This window comes from Anser anser, assembly GCF_964211835.1.
Source record: "Anser anser genome assembly, chromosome: 7".
NCBI classification, from domain to species: domain Eukaryota; kingdom Metazoa; phylum Chordata; class Aves; order Anseriformes; family Anatidae; genus Anser; species Anser anser.
In genome coordinates, this window is record NC_139727.1 from 17,175,815 (window position 1) to 17,190,669 (window position 14,855).

Below are 14,855 nucleotides of genomic sequence, written 5' to 3' on the forward strand. Positions count from 1 at the left end.
ACCTGCAGGGAAACAACGTGCTCTAGAAATCTCTCTGCAGGCCCTTTGGAAATAAAAAACTTGGCTAAGGTTTTACACCACAGGCACCCACCTCACTGCTGGCAAAAGGAGACCCGGGGAAATAAACCACAACTCAGTACGGAGATGAAATCACTGCTATGAGGACATTTTGGGTTACCTGTCTGGGAAAGCAAAGAGGTGACACTGATGTGTTAGCTCTATGTTCTCCACATCTTGCCTACATCTACTTGCAGAATCACAGAAAAACTTAGGCTGGAAGAGACGCGTGGGCTGGCTGGGACTCCTCTTAGTCCACCAAGGACATGGGGATATCTAGGACACCAACGAGCAGAAATAGCATAACCGATGATGTCAAGTCCTATCCATCTCCCTAACTCACAGAACAATTTCAGTCAAAAAAACACTACTGAAGCCAAACACAGCATACAGGACGCGATGGCTGCAGAGCCCACACTGCCTTGCTTACTCCAAGCTTGTCACCATTTGTCACACTGACAAGAAGAAAGGGAGTTTTTCCAAAGCTGCTAATACAATGCAACATCAAAGTGGTAAGAAAACGCCGAGGACTTTGTTGGGAGCCTGCCCCACTGGCTGGGTTGGTCCCTAATACACAGCCCTAGCTAACCCACAGCAACTCACAACACAGCAAGGACTCCCAGTCTGCTCATGCCACAGCTTCCTAAAGGTATTATTTCCTACGGCGCAGATAGAAACTCACTGACAGCAGGGTTGGCGCCTGTTAGCGACTCTCTCCTGTAGGAAGCAGACGCACTTCGCATGCAATTTCTGGACTGGAAGACAATAAGGAAGCAGTGAGATAAGGAGGGAAATCACCAAGGCAGCCAAACCACAAGAAGTGGCAATAAGCCGTTAAAAGCTTCTCTTTTCCCTCTGGCTGTGGTTACTTTGCTCATCCTTTCCTTGCACAACTGAGCTGATTGCTACGTCTTCATAAAGTGAAGCAAAAGGGAAGGAGGCAGTGGCCACAGTTACTTAACCATGCTGACAGCACTTCACCCTTCTGGGACACTGAAATGTTCGTGGCTTTGTCTCATCTAATCACTCTGAGAAAGTCTCTGCTCAATCTTCAGAAATACGCATGAATATTTTGGGAAGCAGAAAAAATAACCAAGACCAGTAAGAGGAAAGTAGGTGCAGGTGGTCAGAAACTACTGTTCTACCTTCACAGGCAGCAGAAGAAACTGATTCTTAAGTGTATTAACTGCAGATATGCCTGAATCCTGAGCTGAAGGGAAAACAGCTTTAAGAAAAGTCTTATTTCAAGTAGAGACCTTTTGGATGAAGAAAAAGTGAGTCCCAGTTTGAGAACAGATGTCCTGTGCCACCCAGAGGCTGCACCATCCCCAGGACAGATCTTCAGACATGTTGATGGTACATTCCCCCAGAGCCTATTCTGGAACTGAGACATTTCAAATGAACACAAATAGGTTTTCAAATTAATATCCCATCTTCAGGCCGCGTACTGATTTTGCTAAGCCAGTCAAGGATCAGCAGATGAGGCCAGCAGAGCTGTCACCAACTCCTTTCTGCTCCTCCCAGCCCACTGGTAGCCCCAGCTACCCTGACAAGGATCCAGAGACGACGTGCACAGGCAGCTGGGCACTTTCTGATGCATCCAACACCACTGTGCTCCCAGGGTCATCAACCAGGGAAAGACACACAACACCAGGGAAGCCTTAAAACTTACCTGAGAGCTACCTGTTGCTCTGCGGTACAGCTATTTCCTAACACCACCTCTTAGGCTCTTCTGATTCACACAAATCAGGGTAAATACTTGAGGAACATCCCCTCTCTGACTTACCATGTTTTTTAAGGGGCTGAGTTCATTAGAGCCCTCCTTGGAAAAGGAACGACACGAACCCGCTAGGCACTTGTGTGAAAAGCTACTTAACCGTGAACAAAAACATCAAATGCAAAGCAAGGAGAGAAGGTGGGAGATAATGTCAGAAGAGAGAAAAGCACGAGAGGAGAGTGGCTACGTTACATAATGCTGAGGACAGAAATAGGTCTGTTGCCTAAATCAATGAGAACTACGAACAGAAAAATCAGGTGCTTTAATACCATGAACTCAGGAAAAAAAGACAAGTTTGGCAGAACAAAACTGTTCGCTTTCCACAGCTCAATTTTTCAGTTCAAATGAGTATCAAAAATGCTAAGCACAGCATGGTACTGTGTTCAAGGGTGCCCTCGTGAATTCAGTAACAATGCTTTTAGGATATTAACTTACCAAGACATCTTATCTTGTACTACCCCAAATTAACAAATAGCATCTTAGAAAGGCAGTTAAATGTTCACCAGAAAGATGGACAATTGGCTGAAGTCACTAAGAACTAAACTAGAACTGAACTGTTGCAGAAGGAAAAGAAGAACAAGTACTAAGAAACTAAAAAACCCGTTGCTTCTTAATGGGAACCTGTGGAGGGAGCACAAGACTCCAGCACGGGGTTAGAAATAATCCTTGAGTGCCTGCTCATCACCTGGCCCTGGAGAGAAAGTGGCAGTGGGAAGTCAAAGCAGAATGGCAAGCAAGGACAAAATCTCTATTTCGCCTCCCTTTGAGTTCAAGTTTCACCTTAGGTTTCTTAACCTTAAACAGTATTTCATTCATTTTCCATTTGTAGAGGAGCTCAGGAACTGACACTTTCCAGTCCATGAAGAACATTCTCCTCCACCAACCTATTCCCCCTGCAAACGCACAGCACGCCGCCAGCGTTAATGAGCAGTTAAATGAACTCAGCTAACTGGACAATTACCCTCATAAAAAGCCTAGTCCTTGAGTCAGTTCCTTACTCCGTAAAACTCCAAAATAGAAGAGGGAATAAATTCAGGTTAGGTTCACAGTGGCTGACTCGACGGCAACTTAATAAAACGCCGTTCATTAGCTGGATCCCACAGCCTGAGCACGTGGACATTCACACGCCAGGCAGAAGCCCTAGTGACCTCCGAATGCTGCCTTAACCAGGTTATGGTTGGGAGGACGACTTCTCAAGCACAAAATCCTCACTTTTGATGCAAATAAAAACCTGGCTTTACCCAAGCCAGCTTGAACCTGCTCCAGAAAAGTGCGTTACATTAAACCAAGTCAGTTCCACCTGGGGGCCGAGACAGACGCCAAGTAATCCCCATTGCTATTCCTGCACTCACATTATTCAAAACCAAATTTTGAAGCTTGGTGCGCAAAGTCAAGGTATGCAGCTACGAGGAGGAGACCGGGTGCTGCTGTTAACTCACAGTGATGCAAAGAAAAAAGAAGGCATTCAATTAAATTGAAAGGCAGAAGAGGCAGAATAGATGGACATTTCTTATTGAATGCTTACACAGCAGAAATGTTCACAACGGTGAAGCAAATGGGGAAAGAGTTTTGTGAAAGTTATAACCGCTGGTCCTTCCAGGCACAGTCAACTCAGTCCTGGTGGACTGAGACAAACCTGCCTTGGTAAGGGAGCAACAGCCTGCTGGCCACCTCTTGCCTTTTTCTAGAGCATCTCAATCACCACTTAGGCAGTGCCAAGGATAGGCAAGCCCCACGTGGAGGGACACACACCAGGACCTGCCTCCTGCTGCTGCTGCAGCTCCACAAGAGCTCCGAAAAGCTCTCTGCTACTGCAAAGAGCTGGAGGTGTTCCCGGGGAGCACCACGCTCATCACAAATTCAGCACGGTGTGCTGCACTGCCCTCTCCCCGTACACAAAAGTAACTCAAACCTCCAGTTTGAGGATATCGTGCTGCAGCTTGCGCTGGAATTCGAGGAAGTGGGAGATGGTGAGCTTCCCCTTCAGATCCGCCCCAAAGAAGTACGTCGTCAGCGCAGAGTTGAAGCCGGTCTTCAGGGTGTTCCCAGTGGTTGACCGGTCTCTGTGGCGCATGCCCATGCTGGTTTGGGAGCGAATGATGCTCTGGACCTAAAAAAATAAGGAGGAGGATGTTAGTACCAAATCCACTTGGATTGGACTTACGTTAACCAAGTATCCTGGTTAGCTGGCACTAGCTCCAGCTAGCTCACATCGCATTTCCTTTGTCCCATGCACAAAATCGGGGTTTTTCTACCCTTTCTTGCCACCTGACGTTCTCTGCCACAACTGTAAGCTCCTTTATCACCCGAGCTTTGGCAGGGGCTGCCCAAAGCAGAGCAAAGGGCTCCTCAGACAGCATCAGCCCAAATAACCACCCAGCAGAACACACCCCACAACGCATCTGGGTTATCAGCAGATGGATATTTGCACAAACACAGCCAAGTGTGAAGTCATGCACTGTAACAGCGGTATCTTACAAAACCCTCTGCTCTGAGAATCACAGCAAACCATGCCGTGTGCATGTCCTGGTCAAGTTCCATGGTCGAGAGGCTGAATAAAACACCCAGAAAATGAGAAGTCACGAGCAGGGATGGGGGAGCAGCTGCAGAGAAGAGTGCATGAACATTGCACACAGCCCTGTCTTTCAAAATGGCTGGAGACCGCACAGGAGAGGCACAAGGTTTACCAGTTAAAAAACTCTTCCTCTCAAGCTCTCGACAGCACGTCATGCCTTCTCAAAGGCATCACACAACTCAAACAGATGCTACTGGACAGGGCAAGGATACCCAGGACAAGTTCACTGCCCCCTAAGACAGGGCAAAAGATCAAACTGAAGGATGCAACAGCTCAAAAAATCCAAGAACTCATTATTTTAAATGTCCCACGCAAACGTGAGGGGTAACCAAGGCAGATGCTTAGTGCTATGTATCGTAGGGGTAGCCACAGAGTGAGAAGGAGAGGCTCTGAGAGAAGGAGAGGCTCCCGGGGGCTTTCTGGAGCTCCAGCAAAACCCACTGCTTCGCCTTCAGCCTCCTCCTCCTCCTGCCAATTTTCTTTTGAAATAGGCACTGTGATGTGAGGAAGGATCTTGTCCTCTGGTTTGTAGCAGCCCTGTAAATAGCAGCTCCTTATTTTGCTTTGTGCTCCGCTTGAACCGTGAGCTCCGCACGCACGTTTGAGGCAAATATTTATGAGCTGTCTGAAGCGATGCAGTTTATGACCAGCTTGGAAACCTGCCCCTACTTCTGCAGAAGCAAAATGTTTACCACGCTGCAGACGGTTCGATAGAGCTTCTTCTCCTGGGTGTTATTTACACGGCATCCGAGGCCAGGCAGACCCATGGCCCTCTTTCTCTCCCCATCCATAAGAAGCCCCAGACAGTTTGGACATCCATCTGTGGGCACCGGAGCCAAACCCATTTGGCTGGTACCTATTTTCGGGAATTCTCCTAATACCCAGAAATGCAGACAGCTGCCACAAGTTGTTCTCCAGTCCTGCCAGTGCTGTCCTCCCCCACAGCTCATCGATCGTACGATTCTGCACGGGTGCTTTACTGTCGTCTTTATTTTTAAATGCATTTCAGCTTAGGTGTTTGATCTCTTTCGTCTTTTGGACCAGACAAGGGGAAAAAAAAATCAAGGAAAATAGTTAAAAGCAATGGTTTGTAGAGAAATTATAATAACACTGCCTGCAAGTTAACTACTTTTCATCCAACATTTTAATTAAGAATAGGAGCGTAAACTAACAATTTCTGGTTTACATCCTGAAGGATGAAAAGTTAAAGACGATCCTGATGCAGGCACCAAACTATTTAGTGCTATGCACTGTGTATATGCATCAGCAGGAAAAAATCTGAGGCTCTTCAGCGAGGCACAAGAAATTAATATCTTCCTGGTGGGTAGTTAAAGCCTCTCACTTGCATATTAGCTCCATTACCACAAGTGATTTTTTTTTCCTTGATGAACACTCAAGGTTTGCAGATGTTAATGAGAAGAGAGACCTGCTGTTGGCCCTCTCCAAAGACGATGTGTGAAAACAGAGTATGAAATTCATTCCCATGTGCCCACAGCCAGCAGTGATGGTAAGATGCTTGAGCCCAATCTTTTCTTTCCCTTTTCTGCAAAAAGGCATTGCTCTTTTAACCTGATGTCACTTCTAGTGGCGTATTCCCCAGGAAAGGGCAATTCTGGCTGTCCCTGCCAGGTACAATGTTTATGGGACAGATTTTCAAACCCTGCCATCCTTAAAATGTCCTGAGGTATTTCCATAAGGAGTGAGAAAATATTTATTTTAGAAATGATTGTGTATGTGCTTATACAAAAAAAATATATGTGCCTCCCAGTGAAGCTATGTGTTTACCTTAATTTTGTTTGCAAAGTGCAGCAAATCAGTTATGCTGCTATCTGCAAGGAGCAGATGGTGGCAATTTGCTTCAACTAACCACTTGGGTCAAAAGGCTCATGTTCTCCAACACTTTTCCTGGCTTCGATATTGTCAGGTTCTTCTCACTTCCCAAAGCAGTCCCTTCATCTTCTGACTCAAAAGCTCTGGAAGATCAGTCTTCAATACATTCCAATGCTAAACAGTAATTTTATTCCTTTATATAGATGCAGTGACACATCTAACGAGCTTAACAAAAATATGTTCCCCTTCCTGAGGATTTTTGTGTGACTTACTGCACAGATACCTTCCTGTTGCCTACCAGATGATTTGAGATTACTTAAATCTATTTTGTACTTTCGTCTTCTTAGCACTTCCAAAATATGCATCCTTTCTTTAACTAGGTATTAAAACAGCCAAGCATGACACCTGCGTTAATACCTTGGCCTTCGCTGCAATTTTAGTAGGCAGCTGATTTCCCATTTTCCTTAAACTCATTTATCTACACAAATGATTTCTCTTTAGACCATTAATAACTACCGTAAAACACGTCTTGAATAGTTAAATATGAGATGCCTGTGGTGTAGTACTATATTCATGTACTTGGCAAATATAGAAGGAAGAGCAGTATTTTTGACTACAAGAACTTGGTTTCCTGTTTTCCAAGCTAAATCTGTGTTTAGGGAGGCAGCGCTAAGCAGCATGATATCCTGGGCATGGCTAGGTATTCAAATCTGCACTCAGTGGAAAAAAGAACGAACTCCTAGATTTACAAAACAAGTGATCGCTTCAAGATATACCACACTGGAGATAAGCACACTCCAGTGTTATCATGGTTTGAAGTTTGCATCTAAGAACACGCAGTTAATCAGCTCCGTTACACAGCTCCAGAGCAAACTAACAGCACCAAACCCAAAATAATTTAGGGAGGATGACAGCAGAAGATTGGAAGTGGCGGTGGTAAATTTCACAGAGCTGCTTTGCCACTAGTTCTTTCCATTTAGAGCAAATGCCCCACGCATGACCTCTTACAGACTCTTCTGAAGTTAAGCAGTCATTCAATCAACCTATAAGTAAGAATTCGTAACTACATCATTCGGGGCTGCTTTGTTCTCATATACCACCAAACAGCTTTCCACTGTCTCCAAAGTGCAACACACATGCCCTCCAGCATAAAAAAACAAGGGCAGGTTATTTTTTTGACCATGGAGTCTTCTTTTCCTTTGCCCTGAAGCAACAGCTTCCACTCACCCATTAAACGCACAGCTCCATGATACATGGGGTTAGAGAAGCATCAGGGACCCCATGATTATTTGGTAGATCAGGAGATAACAGAGGTGGCAACTCGTTATTAAAAGTACTGGTGATGGGAAAGCTGAGTTGCATTACAACTGGAGACGCCACTTTTCTCCCCACTGACAGCTCAAGTCTTTGATAAATTCTCACCAGAGCAGTATCACAAATCACATCTTACGTGAAGGGCTCACTTGCATCAGACACCCAGACTAAGCTCCTTAAAGAGTCAGCCTGCATGCTCTCTGCTAAGCAAACTGCATGAAGCAGGAGAAAACAACTAATGGGGACATCCTCTCAATAAATATATGTTTTTAGATTACATTAAAATAAATGGCTAAATTCTTCTTTGAAGGTGACCAGTCCTGGTTATTCTCTGAACACAAAAGTAATTAGTAAAATAAAAGCTATGGAAGAAATTAGGGTCAGAGCCCTTTGATACTAGTTGAGCAAAAAAATCCTTTGCCTACTTCGGAGGTGACACCTTGTGGAGATACCTCTGGGAGAAAATCTCAGGAAACTAGAATTTGTACTTAAAGTTGTCCTGGTTGAATGAAAAAGTACGTTGTGAAATGACCAATAAAAAAAGCAGAAACCAAGGCACAGCAGCAGAGCACAGGAGGAAAAGCCAGAAGCGAGCAGTAACCAGAAATATACATCACAGTAAGAGAAGTGCTGCAGAGACAACCAAGGTGTTGCAGCACGAAGAAGTCACCCTGCCGTTCAACTCGCCTGCTCGAACTCTTCCATGTCCACTTCGCCATCACCATTCAGGTCAAACATCTTGAAGGCGATTTCAAAATTCCTCTGGGGAGCTGCATTGAAAACACACAATAACAAAGACCAGTTAAAGAAAATAAAAGCACAAAAAGGGGCACGGGTTACAAGTTCAGAACAACTGTATCCAAAAGCAATTTTCCACAAGTTCTACAAATGTCCTGGTGCTGCTTTTACCAAAGGTCTAGACGAGGACGTTGAGGGGGAAGGAGATGTTTCTTGAACAAAATTTATTCCATCTACAGATGGAAAAAGCAAGAAAGCGAGACACCACCTCATATTTCTAATGAGAAATCAACAGAAAATGATTCCAGAGCAAGAGTTGAAGCCTTTTGGATGTGGTGTAATACAAATTTGGCCAGCTGATGTCCCTCTGGTGCCTGCAGAGCGCTTTCTGTGCTTTGTGAAGCAGCTGGTGGCGAGGAGCAGGCCTGGACTTTGGGTACTTCTTTCCGATTCAGCTCTTGTCACTGCAAATTTAAACAAATCATTGCCAACACTGTCTCAGTCCAGTTATAAAACCAAGACAACACACGAGCTGGAGATCACCAGCTGAAACCCAAATGAGACAGCACAGGACCTTATTTTTCATGACATTTAGTCTACACTGTTCTGGTTTGTTTAGCCAGAGCCGTGCAGATGCATCACGCTGACAAGTTTGCTTCAGAGCCACCCATTGCAGCAACACCATGCTCCTTGCCGTGCATCCCAAGGAACATCAGTGCATTTCCATTTCAGGCTCTGTAACTCGTCAACATTTCAAGCCACACCACAGTGCCACAGTGTTTTTTTTTCCCCCAAATTCAGCTAGTACAAGAGAATTTATTTTGCTCTGCTACTTTGAAATACGTGCCACCTACGTGAATTATGGTGCTTGCTGGGATTTCCAGAGAATCTTCCGGGCTGTAACGCGTGCTCAGGTTATACGAAATGATCAGCTGAAACTCAGCCCTTCTTTGCTCTCAATGTGGTTCTTCCCCCCCAAAAAATCTGGCAGCAGGGTGCCAAGAGGCTCATCCCCTGTTAGCCTCATTGGCTTCCATCAACTTAAACACTTCTTGAAATGCTAAGACGTGAGAAGATTTTGTGCAGCCACCTTTGTGTTAGGACCTCTCTCAGACAGGGATCGGGGCAGAAAAGAAGAATCACTCAAAGACATTAATAGGGAATTACCTGAACTGGATTTCGTACCTAAGTTACAGCTTGAATTTAAGGCCGGAAGATTTTTATGTTGTTTTCCCCTTGGCATAATAAACTGGAACACTTTATGGCTAGAAGATTCAGCAAACACATTAATGAGATTAGCTTTCCAATCACTTTGAACCTTACAAAGACACATAACCCCATTAAACTCGATTGCATGAACAACCCGTCACTCACCACTTGATCTATGCAGCACGTAGAGCCCTGCAGTAATCAGCTCAGGATCTCCAGTTTTCTCATGTTACATGCTATTACTTGGGCTTCAAACTCCAAACATCAAAACATGATGAGCCTCCTACATCCACAGCCATTACCAGCAGCATGTTGCGTGTTATTTCCCCTTTCCTGCATTGTCCTGGAGCAGAAGTGATGCCTGATCTGTCCCACATGCAGGGTGGGGAGACCTCGTGGACCTCTCACCCCTAACACAAGCCAACTTCACATTCTCTCCACAAATGCCATCTAATGAAAGGATTCACACAAATTCCCCGTTTCCTCGAAGAGCGACAACGTTAAGCACCTTCCAACTGCCCCTCTTAATGTTTAAATAATGCATCCAATTTCATTCCCTCTAATTGCAAGTACTGCATGAAAGCCTGTGGGCGATTTCTCCTCATTAGCCTCAAAATCTAGTGCTGCATTGAAAGTCATTTGCTCTGTAAGGAAATATGGGAATACACAAAACTAATCCAGTTACAAGATGCTAGGAGAAGAGTTTCCTTTGCAGGTCTCTCTTCCTCCCATCTCCTCTGCCAGGACACACGACGTGTATGCTGAGATTGCAAAACACGATGCCACATCCCATTCATGCAGACACGGGGTGAGCAGAGAAAGTGCTATTCACTTACCCCTCACAAAGGCCGTTCCCTTCCTTTCCCTTCTCTAAAGGCATTTTCAGAGCAGTTTATCAGAAGCCCCCGAGGACGACATCGCTCGCAAAATTAAAACGGACAGTTTTGCATCAAAATTCTGCAGGGTCATTATTTTCTAAGGACAGGAAAGTCTTTGAATTGGTAAATCTAATGACTTCATTCCTTTAACAAGCGAGACAGACTGTTTTGTCCTCTGATCCGTGCACCTAACATCAATTATTTGTAACAACTCTCCCACCCCACAGCTGTGAATCAGGGAAGGCAGAGGGCAGCGGCGACCATGAGCTCATCCGGCTCCGGCTCACGAAGACGCGTCCGTCAAGTCGCATGTCCCTGGTCTCCGGGCAGCCGAAATTTATTGGTCCCGAGCAAGACGGTTTCCTGCCTCTCCTCTTGGGCATGATGGTTCTGACCAAGATTTATTTATTGGGGAAGAGTTGTCCTGAGAGGAGCTCAACCCAGCCCTTTCACACTGCATCCCATCACTCGTGGTTACATCAGCCTCTGCGACTTGCACTTGGCTTCCTCTTCCACTTAGAGCTTGCAGGAGCCTGCAAACTGTAAAACCAGCTGCTCTCTGTTTGCCTGGCTAACTTCAGCTTCTTTTATTCTGTCCCCCAATGTTCTCTATTGCAGCATCTCTAAATTTCCCCAATGCCTCCTTAATGAGGATTGCTCAAAATGAACGCAGCATTCCTTGTGGAATAATCACTGAAAGCATTTAGAGGACTGTTTGCTTTTAATACAGCCTAATAGCCGTCTTTATAGGGAAAAAAAGGATTTCTGGCTTGTCCCAGGTGCTACGCTGAATTTCCAGCTCTTTATTTTGCAAAGCATCTCCTCACGAGCCTTTTTGACATTATTAAGAATCAAGGGCTTTTATTACAACTGATTTCCCTTGGGCAGCTAGGCAGGGCAACTGCATTTTCTTCTCCAACTTCCTTTCCAGTCTGTACGTGTTCGGTAGGATACAATAGAGTACTATTTGCTCACATGAACATTTTAAAATTTAAAACTGGCTCACCATTTAAAACCTTATTGAATTGTTTGTTCAAATAAAGCATGTTGAAGCAAAAACGTGATATGGAAACCAGAAGGCACACGCAGTAGCATTGAGGAGAAAACCAACCTTCACCAGACGACCAACACCTGCCCAGACCATCAGTAGGAAGCCCCAAGGGACCTCTGAGCAATTAGATGGGTTGATTAAGCACCTGTAAACTGATTATGTCATTTTGGACTATTTTGAATTATTCAAGGGACCGATTTGCAGCACTCAATTGCTCTTTATTGCCACTTGCTGTCACCAGAAGCAACACAGCCTAAAAGGCATTAAATGCTCGCTGATGAGAAATGCCAGCTTGCACTATTTCTGTACTTGTTGGATCTTCTTTTTCTCCTCTTTCACCAGAGAGCCATGCTCCACACTTAGAGATGCCTCAAGTCCTTTCTCCTGACTGCTGTAGGAGCTCAGGCAGCACACGGTTACAGCCACCTGATCGTACAGCATCTGTCTCGGAGGTACCAAACATTAGGAAATTATTTTGAGCACTCTTTTGTGATCACAAGGTCAGCAAGCTGAAAGTTGATGCAGGCAAGATCAATCTCCAGGCACTCACAACTCCTTAGCAAACTGTAGTCATTTATACTCGTTAATGTGAATTAATACATGCACAGTGATGAGGAAACAAATGGAAAAACTCTGCTAGAAGCAGCAGCATTGTGGTTTTAGATGTCTCCCTACAAAGGCTTGATGAACAGAGAGCGCTGAGAAGAGAGAGATGCTTTTAAAGTGGATCTTCATCCATCCATTATAATTATAAATTAATAAGCAATTACAATCATAAATTAGTAACAAGTAGGACCACAGTTAAAGTTTTAGGAATGGTGATTTCTGCATGAATGCTTTCCTGCAGGTACAAAATGGGTAGTGTTGAGGACTGGAGCATCCTCATCCCAACAGCCACCTGCAACACTCCCCACCAAGGAGAACAAGCATTGCTTCCTTCAGCTGTATTTGAAAGAGTTATTTGTCAAGGCAGGAGGTTTTATCGGTGATGTTGCTTAGAGGAAGCAAAGCTTCTGGCTACTCCCATACTCTTCTGGAATATCTTGCCTTTTGGTGGGAACTTCAATGCAAAGCAGCTCAGGACATCAGCATCCATCAGCATCCATCCTGAAGCCCAGCAACTCCGCCAGCAAGTCCAGTGTGAAAAGAAAGATCAAGATTCCAACTGGAGAACTCTTGAGGAAAAATCAGTCATTAAAAGTTAAATACTCTTCTTCTCCTTCTACCCCTATGTTAAAAAAAAAGTGATTTTCTTCAGCTTCAGAGTACATATAAGTCTATAATCAATCCAAAATTAACACAGTCCTCCTAAAGCAGAGGGAAATCATCTGCAGAGGTGGCTGTTCAAGCCTTGCAGCCAGAATAATTTTTCAGGCCACATTAAAAAGCTCTTACCTTTTTCCTCCAAAGATTAATCAAAATTTCTTTCCCTTAAGTTACATGAATCAGCAGGGCCACTATTCTGCCTGACTCTGCACAGCAGTCTTTTAGCCAAGAAACTTTTCTGTAGGTGTTGGAATTGGAACATTTTTGTCTGAAGGAAAGAATCAGGGTCAGGGAAAAGCTCACCCTGACAAGACCGTAGCCAGCAGCAGCTAGTTCATAGCGCAGGATTACACTGGTAGCAGGGAAAAACTAGATGATGCAGTTTCACATAACGATCTCCAAATGGTGTAATATTTTTTGAGAATGGGGTAGCAGCCTTATGGGGAAGCAACTATCCATAAAATATAGGTGTTTGAGTCCCTGCTGCAATAAATATGGAGAAAGAACAGAATATCCTCATATTCCAGATATTTTCCTCTTGAACTACTCCCCTACTTCTGAAAAGGAACTCAAGTCCCACCAACCCAACTATTTTATTTTATTTTATTTATTTTTTATGTTAATACAGTAGTGGAAATGTCATACAGAACTAAAGTAATCATCCCACAGCCTGGAGACCCAGCTACAGTAACCTGCCATTAGACCTGGTGCTACTCTAACTAGGGAAGGGTTACTTCTTACTGCAAGGAAGAATCTGAATTACCTCTGACAGAAATAACAAGAATACATTGGTGTTTATCCTAGTACACAAACTGGACTAAAACACAGATTTAAGCTTTAAAGTGGACTTGAAACCCCAACAAGAGCTGAGTGCCTGGCTGCATTACCATGCCTGGCTTGCTCTAAATCTGAGCTGGATCAACCCTCCTCGAGCACTGAGCCCCAAAGCCATTCAGCTGCATACAGCCACCCTGCCACCTTCCTTGTGCTGACACCAAGTGCCTTAAGTGCAGGGCTCATGGGATGAGGAGTCCACAAGAGGAAGGGGTTAGGTATTTAGGAGCGTGCCTCTCAGGTATACTAAACTGTAGTTTTGTACTGAAATGCATGGATCAGCCAAAAGAAACAGCCAAGAGACCCACCAGAAGCATGAGCACCTACTATGATCCATCCTTTTGGAAAGTAACTTAAGCACGTGCTGCCTCCAGATACAGAAACTGACTCCAGGCATGCAGCGTGCTCTTCCTCAGAGCCATGTCCCAGCTGACCCCATTTTTAGCCATTTTTAATATTCCATTAAAGGAAAATAAATATATTGCCCCTTCACTTTTTTACTTGTTAGCTTATGAACCAAGGAGACTACTGCAACACAAAATTTTGTATTTCAGCTCTAACGTCAACGACAGATGTGCACCTCAGTCTGAGATTTAAGAGAATCTGACAGCACCTAGGCTAGAGTACAGGGCTTACCTTTCAAGAGCTTTTCATCACTTACCACAGGGCTGACAGAACATGGCTGGAAATCAAGATTCTCTTTAAATGCTCCTCTGTAATATGAATCTGGAAACCAGCTGTGGAAATCACAGCCCCAAACAAAGACTGTTCGAAGCCATGCTCTCCAGGGAACCCCCGGGGGAAGAGGACATCCCAAACCTCTGCGGGTTCTGAGATATTGCCACAGGCAACAGCAAATTGTTTTATTTCCTGATCTATAGAAATAATCAGGAGGAAATCATTGGAGTTTCTCAATCAGGAGATCTTCTGTTCAATCTTGTCCAAGACCATCCCAGTTCCTTCCCCTGCGTTAATTACCTCCCAAAATGCCAGCTGAGACCTCATTAAAGACTAAGTCACACGGTAAACCATTAACAGGTGTTACAATCACATTGCTTTGCTGTCCAGTTTTAAGAAAAGTTTTTCAAACCAGAGAGATCAAGCTCTGCTTGGGAAGATCCTGGGCTGCCAGCTGGGAGAAATCTGCCCTGGCTCTGCACTGCTGTCCTTCAGCACAGCTACCAGCCCCTGCCAGAACTGGGATGCTGCACCAGAGAGCCCTTGGTCTCACACGGAGCAGCCAGATTTGTGTTCGTAACTCAGGCCTTCCCTTGGGAGAGGGTCTCTGTGCTGCTCAGATATGACTTACCGACCCTGCACAGCAGC

At 44.7% G+C, this 14,855-nt stretch overlaps 1 protein-coding gene across 5 annotated transcripts in view; it reads right to left on the reverse strand.

The window, feature by feature from the left end:
* The window catches only part of MICU1 (mitochondrial calcium uptake 1), a 97,766-nt gene that overhangs the window by 20,927 nt on the left and 61,984 nt on the right, over positions 1–14,855 (reverse strand). For all 5 annotated transcript variants that reach the window (XM_083844241.1, XM_083844240.1, XM_083844242.1 and 2 more), the window contains 2 exons: positions 8,241–8,323; positions 3,747–3,944 (listed from right to left, as the gene is read on the reverse strand). In XM_083844241.1, the coding sequence (XP_083700367.1) occupies positions 3,747–3,944; positions 8,241–8,323 (281 nt within the window). The remainder of the gene's footprint in view (positions 1–3,746; positions 3,945–8,240; positions 8,324–14,855) is intronic.